Genomic DNA, 19,105 nt, shown 5'->3' with positions numbered 1-19,105 from the left:
TTTTCCTTAACACTCTACAAATTCCTTCTTCATTCATGTAATAAACTCACAGAAAAATGGCTGGGTGATTAGTTTTGTTGGTTTGGTTTTTTATATTTTATGGTTTTGTTGATGGTTTCTGAGGTATTTTTTTCTTTTATTTAAGGACGTTTAACTATTCTAAGCCAGAATTATGAAACTTCTGACAGCCTTTCAAGGTGGCTTTGTTTTCTCCCCATACACACCTCTCAAGTCCTGGCAATTATGCTATGCAAACAAACATCCATCTGCATTGGTTTGACAGTTACTGTTTTTTGGAAAAAAGCAGGCACAGTTAAGGACAAGAAATCTTGAAAGAACAAGTATTTTATATTTAATACAACACTTTTAATGAAAGGCCATTACTCTGATGGAAGTGCTAACCAGGTCTTACACTGGTTTTGCCTGAAGAATGTATTTACAATTTATATTTGTTGGAATTTAAAACTAAACTAGAAGGCAGATGCAGGGGGTAAAGCAGTTAACAAGACAAATTTTACTCCTTTGGTATCAGAAAACTAAGAACCAGGCTAAGACCACAGCTGCTATGAAAACCATTCAATCTAGAAGAGCTTTTACTGTTAAAAGAGCCTTCACTGCAGTCTTAGAAGCAAGGAAGAGATGCTCTTCCACTTGAGAAGGAAGGCTTAAAGTATGCATTTCTCTCTAGATCTGAAGCAGACCTTGTGGCAAGTATTTCAAATTCATAAAAAATATTGGTACCAGATACTACTGGGAGAAGCACACCTAGGATTTACATCATCTTTGTACCTCCTCTTTAAGCTTGCCACAAATGCACAACTAAAAGTGAGCAGCTTGCAATGTACTCGGCAGTTTCCCAGGGTACAAGACAAATCAATAAACCACTCAACGAGCTCTCCAAGAGGATGACAGTACCACCATGGAAGAGCTTAGAACACTGTAAAAAGCAAGGAGTGAGTTCACATAGTTCAGTAAATCATATAACTGAGAGGGCAGCTCACAAATGTTCTGTAAATCTTCAGACATACTGGAAAAGGAGAGATTAGTATCTAGCTTTACAAAGAAACAGGAGGAGTTGCTGGCAGATCAACAGGTCTGGCAAGTGCCTGTCTTGCATTTGTTTTTCTTTTTTAAGATGATCAAATACAGATGTCTGCTTCAGGGTGAGTTAACTAGACTTCCACTGACTGCAGGGGGAACTTAAATAGCCACCTCCCATATAAGCACCTACAATTTAGAGAACTAAACTTAAGTGCAGGTCGTGCACTGAATTCCACCTCTTGCATCAGGTACTCATGCAATATTCTGGCCAGCCTCACGCTCATCAGAAAAACCACAGGTGAAAAAAATCTCTAGACCAAGCTGCCTTGTATCTTGTCATGCCTCTTGTAATACAAGATGCTAGTTGATCAAATATTTTTCCTCTGCTCTCTAGCAATCTATTTGCTGACATATTTAAAATAGTCTGTTATTCATTTGGAAGCATACAAGATTCCTATTGTAACAACATATTCAAGAAAAAAAGTCCTCCCAGAGAGCTATACATACGATATTCTGTTAACAATGGCATCTTCATCCTCTTGCTCATCTGAAAATTAAATTACAACAGGTTATATTCAATACTTACTCATCTTTTCTCAGACTAAAATGTATATACAGATTGGAATAATTTTATCTTACAATTAAAATTTAAAAGTACTGGATCAATTTATTACCATCACTATTTTAAGAATGTTCCTACCAAAAATTACTCCTTTTGTTGGTTTGTTTTGTTTTGCAAGTCTGAAACTCTGATTTTCAATCAATGTAACTACAAATTTATTTCACTTTATTTAAATATACAGATCAAAACTTCTTGGAAATATCTTTGAGACAGCTCTATGGCAAATAAGCTTTTGACTACAACCACCACAGCTGCTGCTTGGAACTGTCCCTTTGGGCATCTCTGAAACCACATAGAGCAGGCAAGCAACAGGGAAGTCTTAGGGTTCATACTAACCACTATAAATCGCTGGAAAGATGTTTATTTTTTGGGAGTAATGTATTTTTTAAACAAAAAAGTATACCCAGAACAGTAGTGGAGACCACTCAGTTGCTTCCCCTTATTTATTCCTCCTCCCACTTCCTGGGGACTTGGGGAAGACAAACAAGTTGTTGGATTTAAGATACCATGGCTTCCCCTGGTATTTCTTATTTTTTACCTTTTTTCCCCCCTTATTTCTCAATTAAAAGTCCAAATTTTTTAAATATTATCAACACTTAACTCAGAAGTCAATCACTAACATCGCCTTCATTTACTGTTTATATCTTTCTCTACATACATCTGTACAATTACATATGCGTTTCTACATCTGAAATAATTTTAGACTCATCCTTCTTTTAAGCCTCCCGGGTTTTCCATGAGAGATAAGTCAAATTTATTTTAAAATCTAAGAATAAATAAAGCCAGGTGCTTCAAGTTCTTAAGAATCATGCACACACCTGAAATGAACATGTAGCCACTGACAGAATGATATTTTGAAATTCTTGTGTGAAAGTACATTGAGTTATTGTTTCTGGGGTTTTTTGATAGGAATCTCCTGGTGTTTCAAGAGACAAAGTCAAGGTCTCTTATGACTCACTTTGGCTAAAGAGCTTGTTGTAGAAACAGTAAACAGTTTGTCCTCAAAGAATTCCAGATGTGCTAACTCTTCAAAGTTTGCCTAACTGAATGCTCACAAAGCATTCACAAAGTCAGGACAGCTGCAGAGCTGCTCCTCACTAGCTGATGAGATCAATTGCCAAAAAGGTAACAGAAGTGTCCTTATATCCAATACTGTTTGTCAGCCTAGTTCCCATTTCCTGTTCTTTCCCATGTCTAAATGGAGAAGTTTTGTAATATCCAAAATACATAACCACAACCAGAATCTGTCTTATTCACCTGTATAACTGCTTCCTAAGTTTAAAGAGGTGCATTTTAAAGGTATTTTTTAAAGAGTTTACCATGAATTCAGCTATGAAAGCAACTCTATCCTAATACAGGTCACTACAGCTCAGCAGTTTCTATTGAAATTCAAAATGCCAGGGTTATCATGAATAAGAATGCTTCTCAAGCATGACAACTGACTAAGGTCAAGGATAACCTCTCAGGAGACAAAGATTCTGCCATTTTATACAGATTTTTATGCTGCTTGCCTTTAGAAGAAATATGGAAGAAAATTACAGGGGTTCCTACAGACCAGTTTCAGACACAGTGTTTCTAAAAAAATGCAGGGTTATCTCAAGTATCAGCTGTGAGGTCATAAGGAATAGGCTAAGAACACTGAAATAACTATATCTGAGCAAAGCAGGATTTTTAGAAAAAATCCACTACTTCCCTTCTGTGTTACTGGCAACCTTTTCACTTTGCCAGCTAAAGCTCTGAATTTCATTTTGTGCTACAACCAAGCCTGAAGTTATTCTGGAAAAGCTGATGGGATCTAAAGAAAGAAGGACAGAAGCATCTACTTGAAATTCTCCCCTTTCTTCCCTCTCTAAACAGTTAAAATTTAGGCTGCCATGGAGCCACAGCAGAACTATTGCTAACCATGGCCATCCACACCACCTCTAGAAGACCCACACATTCTCTCACTCAACCACGAGCACCATGAGACTGATCATTTCCTGAGATGCCTCAGTGCACTCACTTCCCTTGGTTAGCAGTATCAGAAGGCACACTGAAGGGAGATGCTGATATCTGGTGGGTCAGGAACAAAGGGAGAAGATAGAGGGCATGACAGCAGCATGGACAATCAAATCAGTCCAGGCTGCTATAGACCAGCAGCCTGAAAAACACTTTTGGTCAGAGATCCAGTTCCTCCACTTTCCTTGTGGAGGCAGAGAAAAAAAGAATCACCTAGTCACTTGAAAAATATCTTTTTTAAATATATTAAAAAGTCTCTGCTTACCTGCTTTCCTTTTGTATCTTGTGATTATGAAGTAGGAAACTATGTAGAGAACAGCAAATAGGAGAAAGCAGATCTGAAAGAACAAAAAAATGGACTTATTAGGTTGTGAAGAAATGCCTGGATTGTAATAAGAATAAACCAGAAAATTCACTATCAAGAATTTAAATCTTAATTCAGATGAACAAAAGTGTATTCTATGTAACACTTATGTTTTATATCTTTTTCATAGAATCACAGAATGTTAGGGGTTGGAAGGGACCTCAAAAGATCATCTAGTCCAACCCCCCTGCCAGAGCAGGATCAGCTAGAGCAGATCACACTGGAATGCATCAAGACAGGTTTTAAGTATCTCCAGAGAAGGAGACCCCACAATCCCCCTGGGCAGCCTGTTCCACTGTTCCATCACCCTGACAGTGAAAAAATTTTTCCTCATGTTTACATGGAACTTCCTATGCTTCAACCTCCACCTGTTGTCCCTTATCCTGTCATTGGGCATCACTACAGAAAGCTTGTCCTGTCAGTGTCAGAAAATGCAATGGCAATGCTGAAAGAGAATCCTTCTCCAAGTTTCTAGTTCCTCTGAAAACTAGACCAAGGCTACAGAAAGAGACATCTAATTTTAGGCATCCAATTTGAAAATCAGGTATCACATATATGGGGTCAGTAAAATTCTTTAAAAAAAAAATCTGTTAGACCCAAATAACATTGCCCTTGTGTAAAACAAAGATACAGTTAAGTTCAGTTTTGCAGTAATTTTTCTTCTTGTCTGAAATAAAAATTAAGCCAATCTTGTCTGTATCTTTAAATAAAATAGATGACCTCTATTCTAACTGTGATAGCAAGGTCATAATGAAAATGTGGGTCTGTATTTATAAGCTGCTACTGAGATAAACAAGGTATTTTGAGGGCACAGTAGATGAAAGCTGTCTCTTAACAGGAACAGTCCAATGTTGTATTTCTAGTTTTAGTTGACAGCTACTTTGCAACTCAGCAATAAGGTGTAACTATATATCTTGGTGTAATTATCCCTCTACTTCTGCCAGAATTGAGAACAACTTTATCAAATATTTATGAAGTTTACAACTGAAAATTCACAGAGTTCTAAACTGATCAGCAAGAAAATAAGTAAATTTTAATCAATTAAAGCTTTAGGATTTGAACAAAAGAGGATCATAAATAGGAGGTCCTGAAACAAGTCAATAAGTTAACTCAAGAAATATTACCTCAGTCTCAATTTATACTTAGTGAAACCTATGATCCTGAAGTCTCTAGCCATGCATTCTGAATAGCTTTCTAAAGGGAGTAGCAAAAGCCAGAAGCCTAACTATTTTTAAAGTGGAACCCTGTTAAGCTGGGGGAAAGGAATGTATTGCTCACAATAGCAAAAGAATAGATTCTACTGCTCTGTCATGGTTCTTATTCCTCGTACTGCTCTTTGTTTCACAATATTCTTGTATTGCAAAAAACTCCAGCCCTTGTTTGTACTTGTTCTAGCATCAGTTCATGTTTGTCAGTTACAAATGGCTGGGCTCATCTGCAGTACAACAGGTAAGGCCCTATGGATATGCATGACAGCACTAAGCCTTTCTTTCTGTACTAAAAATACTGCAAATACTCACCTGTGAATCACACCCTAGTAACTCTGCATTATTCTCCAATCACTGAATCCATCCACTCTGTCCTAAACACCTGTTTCCAAGACAGCAGAGCCACCCTCAAGCTACAGCTTGGGTTCATCACATCTTTTTTTTTTCCTTCTTTTTTAAAAAACACGCTTTAATTTCATACTACATCTACTACTTTGAGGTAATTCAGTCCTTTCTGGTCCATGTTTTAACCCTGCTTTGTACTGACTACACACCAGACACATCAAGTGAGGCTGCTTCTGGAGGTGCATTGCACTGCATTCTTAGGTACCTTATATCCAGCTCTTCCACAGAGTCATACTTTTGGATCTGTCATCCAAAGTAATCCAAACATGATCCAAGTCATACTTTTGGATCTGTACCAGACAGCTCTCAGCTCCTGTGAGAATGGAGCCGGAGATAAACCACAGGCATTTCAGTTTGCAAGTATGTGTATCTGAGGGCTGGCACTGAAGAGTCTAGCATTACACACAAGCAATAAGGGTCTGAACTAACTCAAATTACGTTGTACTTATCCCACTGAGTTAAAGATCAGCTGACACTTGTTTGTCCATGTGGATTTAGGCACTGAAATTCATGCCTTGGACTGATAAAGCAGCATCTTCTGTTGCTAGTGCTAAAGCTACACTTTAATGCTAAGAGAGAACATGCTCAAAATGCATGATTCTCTTTTTTCCCATATGCACAAGATACAATCATCTTTCACAACTCTAATTTGTGTGTGTGTGTGTGTGTGTGTGCACCAAAAACTACATTTTTGTGTAGTGAAAGGCTGACAGCTTCTATCTATATAGCACAATATTCTTCCCAACTGCTGTGCATGAGACAGCTGTAGTTCATACTAGGAAAAAAGCAAATGGCTGCATTGTGCAATAATTGCTCAGTGCTTGGCAATCACTGTGACCTGGCAGAAAACCCTCCAAAGTGCATCTTGGGCTGTATTACCAGAAGCAAAGCCAATAATCATGGGAAGTAATTATCTCTCTCCAGTTGGCATTCATCAGGTCCCATGTAGTTGCTGCATCTAGTTCTGAGCCTCTATTATAAAAAAGACATTGATAATTGCAGCAGGGTAGAGGCCACTCTGGGTAACACCACCTTGCAGAATACATCTAAGAACACTAAGAGTTGTAAACAGACTGTCACTGTTTTGCTTGACTGGTTACTACCTACAGTGTTGCACTTCTGGGTTTTCACTTCTGTAATGGAAAACAGCTAAACATAGCACTGTACACTCTTACTGCTATCATGCTGCTAATATATTTTAATATGCATTAAAATGCCATATGTAAGCTAAAAAGCTTCTTCCTCCTATCCCATCTGGCAACTACTTTTCTTCACTCACGGACAGGGTGGCAGGAATAAACAGCAAGAAAATACAGGTGAACACAAGCACTTCTGCTTGGTCTATTTCTAGTAACTCATTCCATCTGTTTTGTATGTGTCAACAGCATGTTACCTAAAACAAACTATGCACAATAAAGAAAACTAAAGTTTGTAGCTACACTCTGTGTTTGACCTTGGCATTCATAATACCATCTGCTTTGGGAATCTCATTTTCCTCAAAATTAGGTCTCAACCATTTATTCTTATAAACTCTGCACTCTGTGGTTAGGTTAAGTGTATATTCTAGTCCAGCCAGTCTTACACACTTTGCATGACACACAAAATTCAAGTTTGAGAAAACACCAAATACATCTCCAGATTCCGGATCAATTTTACTCATTAACATAGCTCTCCACACCTATGATTTCCCCCCACATGTATGGTCTCCTCTCAGGGCTCCTCCCTGGCTTAAGACATGTGCAAGAGGTTGACCCACTTTTTTTTTTGTTGGTTGCTAAGCCATAAAGAAATCACAAGTGGTTCAGAGGCTGGGTGTCTACGTTTGGTCATCTAAGAGAAAAGTCCAGAATCTAACAGAAAGTATGGAACACTCAGAAACATATTCATGTGTTCAGATGCAGATAAAAATTAGTCTCTATAGCACTTCAGAAGGTAGCTTCTGTACTTTCTATCTTCACATGGAATTTACCAGCAACAGAGACCCACTTCAAACTCTGAAGTAATTCAAATCAGTATGAATTTGTCAGCCTTTACATTCCCTTCTCCATACTTAATGGAATGCACTTATGTTGCTGGGTATAGGGAAAAAAAAAAAAAAAAAAGTTAGGGCACCTCCACATCCCTTAGTAATAGGGCCCAGTTTAGGGTACTGCATTCTGTGCACCATACTATACTCTCAGTCTCTCAAAAAATTACTACAGGTATTTTTCTTTGACCAGGACTGGATTTAGCAATGCCATTAAAAATGGATTCAAGAATATTTGTCAGCATTAGTGCAATATTTTAAAACACCCTCTAGAATTAACATCCATAGCATCATCCTTGATCACACTAACATTCTGCCATCGAGTGAAGGGATTATTCCATGTTTCCCAGTCAGGCTATAATAACTGGTTATATTAAAACTTCACAGAGTCACTCCCTTAAATACTCCTTTCTGGAAGAAAAACAACCTCAAAGGTCTCATTAATGCTAACTTGGCAAACAATTTATTTGTATTAAGACATCTTCTTTGGGTAATATTAATTTCCAGGGTGAGATGCTTAAGTATCTTAGGAGTCACAACTAACGAATTTTCTGCTCCTAATTTATCAAAATCCTCTTTCTTATCCTCTCATGCATATACCCTGTAGAAATTTTAAGTAGCACATATTTATTTATCACCACCACTCCCAAAACACAAGCTTACTTAAACTGCAGTTCTTGTGTGTTTTCATAATTACACAGATTCTCTACTGGATATAAGTTATTACAGGTCTTAACCTCAGCAAATATTTTAAGACACCCTGCTATTGTCAAATTTAGCACACACTCATCAGCATCAATTCGTCCTATCAGCTTGCTATGATAAAAATGGAAAGTATAGTTAGGTAATGGTTGCCCATTTTAAGTGCCTACTCAGGGTACTTAAAATCAACAGTAAAACTGTGAAGCATCATGTTTGGATTGCAACTGTGGAGCCTAACACTAGAAATCACATCACTATAAGCCAAGAAGGTAAGGAAGGGATTTCACATGGGTATACTGCTTCTAGCCTTTGTATACCATCTATAGTATTTGCTGTGGAGAGCACACACGATTTAGAAATAGAGGAACTGAAACAAAGTTCCATAGAGCAGTATTGCTCCAGTTAATCAAAAGTTTCAAAAGCCAAGTTATTATCAAAGTGCTTAAATATTAAAACAGTACAAAGTACTGGCCTCCTTCTTGGAACCATGTTGATGGTAGTAAGAAACAACTTTTTATATATTCAGTTAATCAAGAAACTAGAAACCTCTGTGTGGGAAGCAGCTCAGCAAGACGATACATATACAACAGCAAGCCAATGAAACACCAACATGAGTTTTGTCACCACCTTCATGAGAATAAATCAGGCCACAAAGAGCAATGGATTAAAGCCTCTGGAAGCTTTGTCTCATGAATGACTAATCAGGGGGTTACAGCAGTAACTTATTCCAGGTCATCTCTGCCTAGCTGTATGTTTACCTTTTAGAGTGATGCAACAATCAAGGCTGTTAATTATTAGATGCACAAAAACATAAACTACAATCACGACTTTCAAAGGCTCTCTTCTTCCTGTGTTATAACTTATGTAAATTCTTGCACAGGACAGGAGAAAGCGCTGCAGTTAAATAAATAAACAAACACTTACATAACCTTAAAATAAAAGTAGTAAGATTATACTGAATTAAATGTTTTCTTTGGATAGTCATCCTTAACCCATATTTCTCCTGTCTGCTTCACTCACCCCTCAAATCTCCTCAACATCTCTGGAACCACTTCCTTCCAGAGGGTCTTATGCTCATAATTTACTCACACTCAGCATCTCTACATCGCAGCAAAGATAGAGACATTCACTACTACCACAAGATCTTACAGTTACATCCTGCCATGTTATCCAGTCTCTCCACTACATAACCAACTATCCAGACAAAACCCAGGCTGGATATTGTCTGTGGTCTTATAATAAATAGTTGGTTTTGTCTGCTATCAGTTTTCTCACTTTTCATTGTATTTTCTCAAATCTAATTTACACCTTTATCGAAATTTTCTTAAACAGATGTCTGTACCTTCCATGAAGTGTGTCACCCTTTTGGTCAACTGCTACCGCAAAGAAACACATCATTACTCAAAAGGAATTATTTTGAACTGTAACTAACAGCAACGTTTTACACTTCAGCCTTTCATGCTCATATTATGTAAACGGAAAAAGTGGAACTCTCCAAAAGCTGTTCCTGTTTTGGGAATAAACATCTCTCTATCCACTTGTCTATGCCAAGTATGTGAAGATGCCTATTGATTCCAGATGGATCCAGCAGTGCTGATCCTCAAGACTAGCAGCCAGAAAATGACTCATCACTTCTAAAAGTTCAGTACAGCACCCATGTTTACAAGTAAAGGTATTTTTTTTAAATAACACAATGAAACCAACATTTTATATATGCAATTATGTTAAGTGTGCACCAATTCTGTCATCCTTATATCTTATACTACTACCACAACTGCTCCTTTATTGTTACGATTCTTTTCCAAAACATATAAAAAAAAAAAAAGGCAAAACTGAGAAACCTAAGCAAATTTATTTTTAACTTGCAAGAAGCCATTTAAGCTACTCCTCACGTTTTCAGCATATGGATAAAAATAGTTGAAAGGCATCAATTTTATTGAACAAAAGATAAACTTGCATAAATATTCAAATAAAAATATTTCAGTATTTGTGATAAATTTGTTCTTAGTAATCACCTCTTCTTCTAATCAGCATTTTCCTCCTGGTCCACTATCAGAACATCACTGCTTCTGGCATTAAAAAGGGTCTATGAAGACAATAGGTTTTGTCTAGGGTGTAATATTTAAGGAAGCAGAACCAGCCAGAAGCAAGAGCACAGGACCAACATAAGTACAGTGCTCAAATCAGCTTTTTCATTTTACATTCCTATAGGGGAAAAAAGCCCACAGTAACCACACTGTACTAGTTCACACACAAGAATCCTGAACACTTCCCCAAAATAGGATGAGGATGTTCAAGAAACATATGGACATGGCACTTTGGGATATGGTTTAATGGCCACGGTGGTGTTGGGTTGATGAGTGGACTCAACAATCTTAGAGGGCTTTTCCAACCCAAACAACTCTTATGACAGAAGATACAGAAAGAAATCAAAGAAAACAAATCCAGAGATATTCATGTAAAGTTCCTAACAAAAATCAAAGATATGACAGCCACACTACCTAAAAAGGCCTTTCTAAACCACTGGAAATTGGGTTTTGATTCAGATTTACACATAAAATAACCATCATATCACCTGTAACAAAAAACACCCATACAAAACAAAACCTAGTATTTATAAGGGTATGGGGAAAAAGTATCTTCTTGAGGAGGGGATTGCATTAAGCAGCAGCAAAACTAAGTTTCTCCAAGTATCTAGTATTTGAAACCTACACCCCCAAAAATATACAGCCCTTCAGATGGCAGCGTCTGACACTAATCATAAAACTACATATTAGTCCAGTTCAGCAGCTGCCTGGACTTGCATAAAGCAATTAGAGTTATAAGAGCACTTCTATATAAACTTATTCTGTCAGGATTGTCTTTTTTTTTCTTTCACAACATACTAAATATAATTAAGTCATCTGCAAATATACTTAGCTTTCTAACTAGTAATCCTATTATCACCAGATCATTTTCTTCCACAGTTTTCCTTATACTACAAATGCAATCACTGTGTATTTATTTTGCCAAGGAAACCTCATAACCAAGTGTATGAGCATATTTTTACAAACTCAAAATCCTACATTATGCAAATGGAAAAAATCAGAAGTAGATCTAAATTTTTAAAACACAAACTATTATTGTAGAATAGAAGACTGAAATTAGGGGGGAAAAAAAAGAGCATAAGAATATCCTAAAAAGTAAACCCAGGGGAACAAAGAGTGAGCAAACCACAGCACTTACTTGATTTGCATTTGAAATAAGCAGTTTACAGCAATACTAATGGAAAATGGAACACTTTATAATTATAGTGTATAAACAGACATAATAAGAGGACACAAGGGAGAAACAGTTCCCCAAAAGCTTGAATACCTTCCATGGCTGTGAAAGATCTCAGCAAACTAAAGAAAGGCAAACCAATTAAGTGTTCAAAAGTAACAGATAGTATCAAACCAGCACCGAACATTGTCTGGCCTTTAAAACTCTTTCACGGAATGTTGATCAAGTACAGAACACAGATGCTCTTCTACATTTTGTAGCCAGCTGAAGCTGTTTTTCAGAAAGATTACCCTTTCAGTTCAAAGCAAGTATGACTCGCTTATTGAAGTCAAGGCTCTCACTGACTTAGAGCAAACTCATGGCTGAGCCATGTTCCTTACGCTGAGTCATCAGTTCTCAATCTCCATGTTTACCGAATCTGAATTTTTAAAGTTCATCCATGTCTGAAAGAGTCTGGGTGTTTTAGGTAACTGTTCCAAACAACGGATCCTCAGCACAGCAGTTTCACATTTGAAGACCCATGCTGAAACTAAATTAGGAAGTTACCCCCCATTAGTAAAAGACCACCCTCGTGAAGCAACAAAATACAAGGAAGATTTCTCACAAGCAGGCATTCTCTTGAAAAAAAAAAATAACAAAGCAACAGGTAGCATACAGGCACTCCAAAAAAGGCCTAGTCTGACTTAAATTGATCATTAAATCAGAGACGGTCACCTCAAAAGCAGATGAAGATTTTTTAAATCATCTTTTCCTTTTTCTACTCTTGCTTAATCTATAATGGCGTGAGAAACATTTGGCTTTTCAAGGGAGAATTAGCACAAGCTGGCACCTCGAGAAAGACACAGGCACCACCAGCAGAAGGATAACCCAAGTTTATGGAAAACTTTGCCTAAGCATTACACTAAAGTTAAGCTTTGTGTGCCCTTAGTACTCCATCAGAAAGTACAATCGAGAAATTCTCTATCTATTCAAAGACAGTAAAGAAACTTTGTAAAATGAAAACAAAAAGGAGGGTCTTTTCAACTACAACTTGATTTCTGTTCTCTCATGAATGCATCATTTTAGCTTCCAATAAAGACCTTGAGACACAACTAAGTCTCCAAAGAAAATACCACCAGATTCCATGAATCTCACTTTTCTTACAGGCCTATAGAGGTTTCTACCACCCTAGCACTACACAACAAATGTCAGATCTTTCTGTTAACTGCTCCACAACCCCCAGCCCACCTGCAGCTGGAATTAAATCTTGTACACACATCAGACAGCAGAATATGTTCCCTCCTCCAGCTGGGGGGATGATGATTATACCCACTACCCACACAAGTGTCTATTTGCATATTTTAAGAAATTATGTTCACTGTGTGACTTCATAACCAGCAAGGGTAGGAATTACTAGGAGGGGACGTTAACATAATGTACATGTAAGCAACATACTCTGTGCACTTCATTATGCTTAAACTAACTGCAAGTGTAATCATATTTTCAGTATGTGTCTCCAGCTATGTATGTGAGAGTCACTAGGAGGTTGTACACTCAGCAGTGGATGGCAGCAGATTATGCACTCATAAAACTCTGCAGTCTCCCAACATAAAGACAAGATCATAACTGTACCAATGCATGGTTTAATAGGCAAAATTGTTATTATTATCCCCACTGATTAACATAAATAGCCAGTCATCAATATTAAAGATCAAAGTACAGTTTCAAGGGCAAGAATATTCTGTCTGCTGTCCAAATAAAGCAATAGTGAACCCCTAAATTGTCAGTTATTGAAGTCTTACATGATTTCTTACACGACTATACCAACAGGAAGAGTCACCAATTGCTCTAGAGGGGTTGAAAAAGCCTTAGAGAAGCAGCTGCAGTACAGATAAGTTAGTTTTTTAAGTATTTTATAGACCTTCACTATTTGTAACAGTACCTAGAGAGGCTTCACACAGACATTCCTTCAGACTCAAACTCTCTGCACCCTGCTTAGTACAAAAACACACCAGGCAGCACACAAAGTATCAGAACATGACTGTGGTGGATGTAAGTAGGAGATAATTAGCACACGAAGATATACAAATGGAAAAACAGATGCTAACATCCAGAAGAGACACATCATTTGTGTATGTATACACCTGTCTTTTTGTAGCACAAAGATTAAGATAATGCTTAAAGACTTCCTTGCAAAGAAGCATGTCTCTTTTTATGCATCTCCACCAATCACAGCTCTCATGACTCACAGACATCCACTCACAGAAAAGAGAAGTACCAGAAAACTTCCCAAAATAACAATCTCTTTACATAAACTTGTCTTGAACTCTTCAGAAAAAAAAGTCCCAGAAATACAACACTTCACCAAAAGAAAGAAGGTCTTAACGTAAGAATTTATAAAATATAGAAAAATAACACACTGGAGATTCAACCAAGACTCTGTTATCAAATAACCTAGCCACAGGTCTACATAAATCAGTTAAGAGTAGTATTTAATATTGTCTCCCAAGAGAGATGAAAAACACTTGAAGCTAAATTATGAACTCATATTTTAACTCCAGAAATCCATTCTTTCTCAGACGGCAGAAACTGAAAGAGAATGCAATTACACAGCTGAGATAGGATAGCACGTGCATAGAAGACAACGTTGCATGTCTCCTGTGTGAAGTGTACATTTCCTTCCTGGAACTGAAGCAGTTGTCACCTCTGAAATAGCCCTCAACACAATTAAAAGGCAATCAGCAAGAAAACCCCACAAGTTCTCTCCATCTGTACATAAGATGTAGTGTTGCACTTGAGTGGAGAAGGCTGAGGAAGATGGGACAGCACATGCACGTCTTATGTGCTCTGCATCGCTCCTCTTGGCGCGCACGGGGCTTGCAGCAGCACTGCGAACGACATGACGGGTTAAGGAAAACATGAAGGTGACACACATCCGTTGTAAACAGTGCAGCAAAACACAGGAAGATCTTGGTATCGTTAAGCGACAGCACCAAATCCATGCACGCCTTACAGTAACAAGGCTGCACATTAACGTTGAATGTTGGACACATAATGCAAAAAAAAAAGTATATTCAGAAGCACACCTACATTCTGCGTGTACACACGGTATCTCCCCTTTCCAGTGAAGGTGCAGGGAAAGATGAAAAGTCATAAGAGGGTAAGAGTTGGGCCGGCCCTCATGCCCCTTCACACTCAGCCCGGCGGGAGAGATGTGGATACAGCAATGCCTACACGGGACGGCGAGCCGAGCCGACCTGGACACGGGAGCTTGGACAAGGGGCAAAGCAGCAGCGAAGGGCTCGCAGTGGAAAGAGAGGGACTACCCCACGGACTGAGGGACGGAGCCAACAGCACGGCGGGGAGGCAGAGGGTCCCGCGGCAGCGCGGCCTCCGGGACACCGCAATGACAGGTCAGGGAAGAGGGCGGGAGGGGGCACCGCGCAGCCAGGGAGCTGCGAGGGAGTCTGAAAGAGGCGTCCGCGGGGCGCCGCGAGGGCGGTGTCGCTTACTGTGTACTCCCGCACTTGGCTGTGGAAGTTCTGCTCACGGATCGTCACCTCGTCCGCTTCCATCCTTCATAGTCCCGCGGCCCCCGCGCGCAATGGCGGCCGCCGCCGCCGCGCCTGCTCCTGCTCCTGCCCCCCCGGCGGCAGGCGGCCCACCATGGCCAGCGGCAGCGCCGATTGCTCCCCCGGGCCCTGGCGGCGGTGGAGGGACCCCGGCGGCGGCGATCACGGCTGGCTCCGCCGCTCTGTCACCGTCCGGTGGGGCGCGGAGGAGGAGGAGGAGAAGGAGAAGGAGGAGGAGAGGAAGGAGAAGGCCGACCGCACCGCCTCAGCTCCTCCTGTTGCGTCACCACGCAGCGTCCCAGCGCACACCACGGCCCCGCCACCACCCGCCCGAGGGACAGGAGGGGCTGGCGGGGGCGGAGCCAGCCCGTCGGAGGGGAGGGAAAGGGGAGGGGTTTGGCGCAGAGGCGGGGAGGGAGGGGGCGGGGTTACGCGAAGGGGGCGGTGTCAGTGGTGGGCTGGGTGCGAAAGGGGCGGGCCTTGGGAAGGAAGCAGGGGGTTACTGTATTAACCTGTATGGGAAGTTTGGTGTCCCTTTGAAGACCGGCGGGGAACAGGAGGAGCGCTGGTGTGGTGGGAGCAGGGTGCGGAGTGGAACGGAAAAGTTGGAAGGGGCACCAGCAGGGGCGGGCATGGAGGACAGCGGCAAGGCAGGGCCCAGCCCGTCGGGGAACCCCTTTCCCACTTAGAGAGGTCACCAGAGCAGTCCTGACCCCGGGGACCGCCTGCTCCCACCCAAGAAGGCCTCTCAGAAGCTGGGTGTGAACATGGTCGGGGAACAGGAGAGCCACGGGCAGTCCCTGAACTCGGGTAACAGGGGGGAGTCGGGGGGTGGTGTGGTCTAGTTGATCCTCCCTAAACTCGGTTTTCCCTGTGAATGCATCAAAATTTCAGGTTTGAAAGATTATGCTTAAAACTTAACTTAAAGTTTATGTTTCACTTGTCTGGAGCAACATTCTGTCTTTGGGCAATTTCTGCTGGCAAAGCGCTGGTTTGGTATTTGGGCAAGCGCCGAAGTACAATGGCAGTCTCCCAGTTGTTCCCTATTCCCTCTAGGCACCCCGGCAATTTCCTTTGTTTCTGAATTTGCAAGTAGATTAATTGTCTAAACATACACAAAAACTATTAAACTAGGACACACTATAAATAATAGATGGTGATTTAGCAAATCAAACACTTTAACCAAATATGCAACATTATTCCAAGCAAGTTTCAGAAAATATGCATCATTACTTCCTGCCTATTTACATCTATTGATAAATTATACATGATACCCATGGCAATTATAATTCAGATTATAGTCACCTATTCTTAAAAGCAGATGGTGAATTATTTATTAAATAAGTAAAAGTAGTCTTCGAGTATCTAACATGTTTCTTGTAGTACTGAATGGATGTAGAACTTCATTCAGGTTAATTATGGCTGCAGTCTCACGTTTGTTCTTTTGATACTTGTGAAGTTACAGACAAGGTATTTGCAGGCAGAATAACACCAGGGTATGAGATTCAGAAATGTCCACACTCTCTTCTGAAGTCCACTGCTTGAGGAGAGAGACTTTCTAGGTATTCACTGAGGCTGTAGAAACAGGAAAAGACCATTAAAAGCAGACACGAAGCAGTATAGATGACAGTTTTCAAGATGCTCCTTTGGAAAAGCTGAGCTACTTTACAGCTATTTCCTGCACAGCCCTAGGTTGTCTCTGATAGACAATATTATTACTCATCCATTATTTTTTTCCAACTATTGCCACTTCCCTTCAATCACCTTTTATTTTCATGTGTGCTGAAAATGGTGAAAGCATCCATAGCTGCCAGTGTAGCCATGATTGAAAACTTACTATTTCTCTTCATAGCATGTTCAATATTTAATTAGCATCTGTATTAAACATTATGCCTCATTTCTGATTTGGATTTTACTGCTTTCTAACTGTAGTTCTTATTCTGTCCTTCCCAGCTACAAGTAAGACTTTTAATACTTGGTATTTCCTGCAAATCACAATTCACCTCAAAATCTCCTTTTGAGTCAGTAAAAATTATTTACTCTAAGTACATTTGCTCTTTAAAGATCTTTTTCTACCATGAACATTTTTTTCCCCTGAATTCTCTCCAGACTTCTAATATACTTATTAAAACACAGGCAAAACATCTGAAAGCAGTAATCTAGGCTCAGTTTCAGCAATTCTATGTACAGATGTAAAATCACCTCCTTATTTTATGCTCCCTAGTACAGATAATTTTAGCATTACATGGGAAAACAACACACAGCTTCAGAGGTGAAAAACACAATTACTTTCCAGAAGCAAGTGGGATGTGCAGTTGAAGAAACTTGTGTCTGGCTGTAAGTAAAAGGCTTCCTTGTGGCAGAACGGAAGTAAGATCAAGGGTTCTCTATCTTTGTTATGGGTTGCCATGTCTACTTATATAGAGAAAAGCCAATTTTAGGGTCATTTTAATCCATATGCTGTAGTAGTCATTTTATTGAGTTAGAAAATAGTGGCTATCTCTGAACTTTGCTTATATCAACCAGCAGCAATTCAGAATTTCCGTTCTGGATCAATGCTCTCCAAATATAGTTCTGGTTCTGTAGGTAGGACTTCAATTCCTTGTTCCTAGTGCACTTGACTGAATTCAAGCCTCTTTTGTTTTCTACTTCCCAAACATTTTGGATTCCTCTGTATAATTAGCTCATTTTCGTAATTTGCCATTCTGTTATTTCCAGTATTTGCCAACTTTTTTGTGCCATCTGCCAGTAGTATTACCAATGATTTGTTGACCAGAATAAGTATATCCTTTCCAAAAAAGGGCATTTCCATTCATGGTGGGGGGAGAGGGGGAGTATCCAAATCAATTTTCCCTCTAATTTTTCCAATCTTTTGGAACTTCCTGATGCACTAAGCACATAATATTTATTTTACTGGTTGTGAGTGTTATGTTTGCCCATATGGAATATGGGCAACTTTGCCAATATCATGAGTTGGTTCCATGGCAACATAGCAGGATCCAAATTAGTTATTTGAGATTGTAGCCAATATTTTTTGTTAGCAAATACTTCTTAGAAGCTTGTTGGTTTACCACTAGTTGAATAACAGTACCAGCATGTCTCTGAAACCAGTGTCATAAATAATTTTTCTGTTCTTGAAGAACAGATGCTTTCTTCAGTCCTGTGCTTTCTCTTCAGTCTAGGTTTAGTTCCCATTCTTACATACTACCACCTAAAGTGACTCTAGCTCATGCTCCACCTCAGAACATGCTGCACAGGCTGTATAGTATAGTCTCACCCATCAATGTCTGTGCTTTCTCTGTGAGTTTTGTTGGCTGTTTACCTCTTATTGTTTCTCTGTCCTTTTTGAATATTCTCCTTTGATTTGTGAGCCATTACACCTCTTAGTCTGCCAGTTTATAATGATCATAAAAGATGTGCCCATGCATTAGCTGTATTATAAATGATGAAAATGCAAATATCCACCCGGATTACCAGTTCCTGGCTATGTAACATGGCTGTACTCACTGTCTTTTAAAAAAGAAATCATTCATCTGCTGGACCATCTGTGCTCATTCTGAACTATGCCCAAGTTATTTTTTGTTAGTTACACAGTCTCAAGAAATGTTTACAATTTTTTGAGAGGGTAGGTTGCACTGCCAAATCCTTAAGCGATAAAACCCTATTTTTGGTATCAGTTAAATAATTTTATTTTTCTCTCTTAAATTCAGCATGTGACTCATGATGACTAAGATGACTGCACTGTTAAATACCACACATAAGGCATTTCAAATATCTATCCAGTATTAAACCACAACCATTTTTCAGTCTGGTTGACAAAAATCACATTGTATAAATTTAATCTTTGAAAGTAAGCCATAGAACTTTTATGAAGGACTTTTATCCAAAATGCTAGAAATTTTAAAGGAAATAAATCATCTTAATTTC

The 19,105-nt window shown here is 39.4% G+C and overlaps 1 protein-coding gene across 1 annotated transcript in view; it reads right to left on the bottom strand.

The window, feature by feature from the left end:
* Positions 1-15,181, bottom strand: part of LMBR1 (limb development membrane protein 1) — a 55,865-nt gene extending 40,684 nt beyond the window's left edge. Inside the window, exons 1-3 of the mRNA XM_054390275.1 lie at positions 15,119-15,181; positions 3,927-3,999; positions 1,549-1,588 (exon numbers count right to left, since the gene is read on the bottom strand). Coding sequence (XP_054246250.1) covers positions 1,549-1,588; positions 3,927-3,999; positions 15,119-15,181 — 176 coding nt within the window. The remainder of the gene's footprint in view (positions 1-1,548; positions 1,589-3,926; positions 4,000-15,118) is intronic.
* Positions 15,182-19,105: the final 3,924 nt, after the last annotated feature.

Source organism: Indicator indicator, chromosome 20 (genome assembly GCF_027791375.1).
Source record: "Indicator indicator isolate 239-I01 chromosome 20, UM_Iind_1.1, whole genome shotgun sequence".
Classification (NCBI taxonomy): Eukaryota; Metazoa; Chordata; class Aves; order Piciformes; family Indicatoridae; genus Indicator; species Indicator indicator.
Note: the sequence above shows the minus strand (reverse complement) of the source record. Positions and strands in the feature narration are given on the sequence as shown.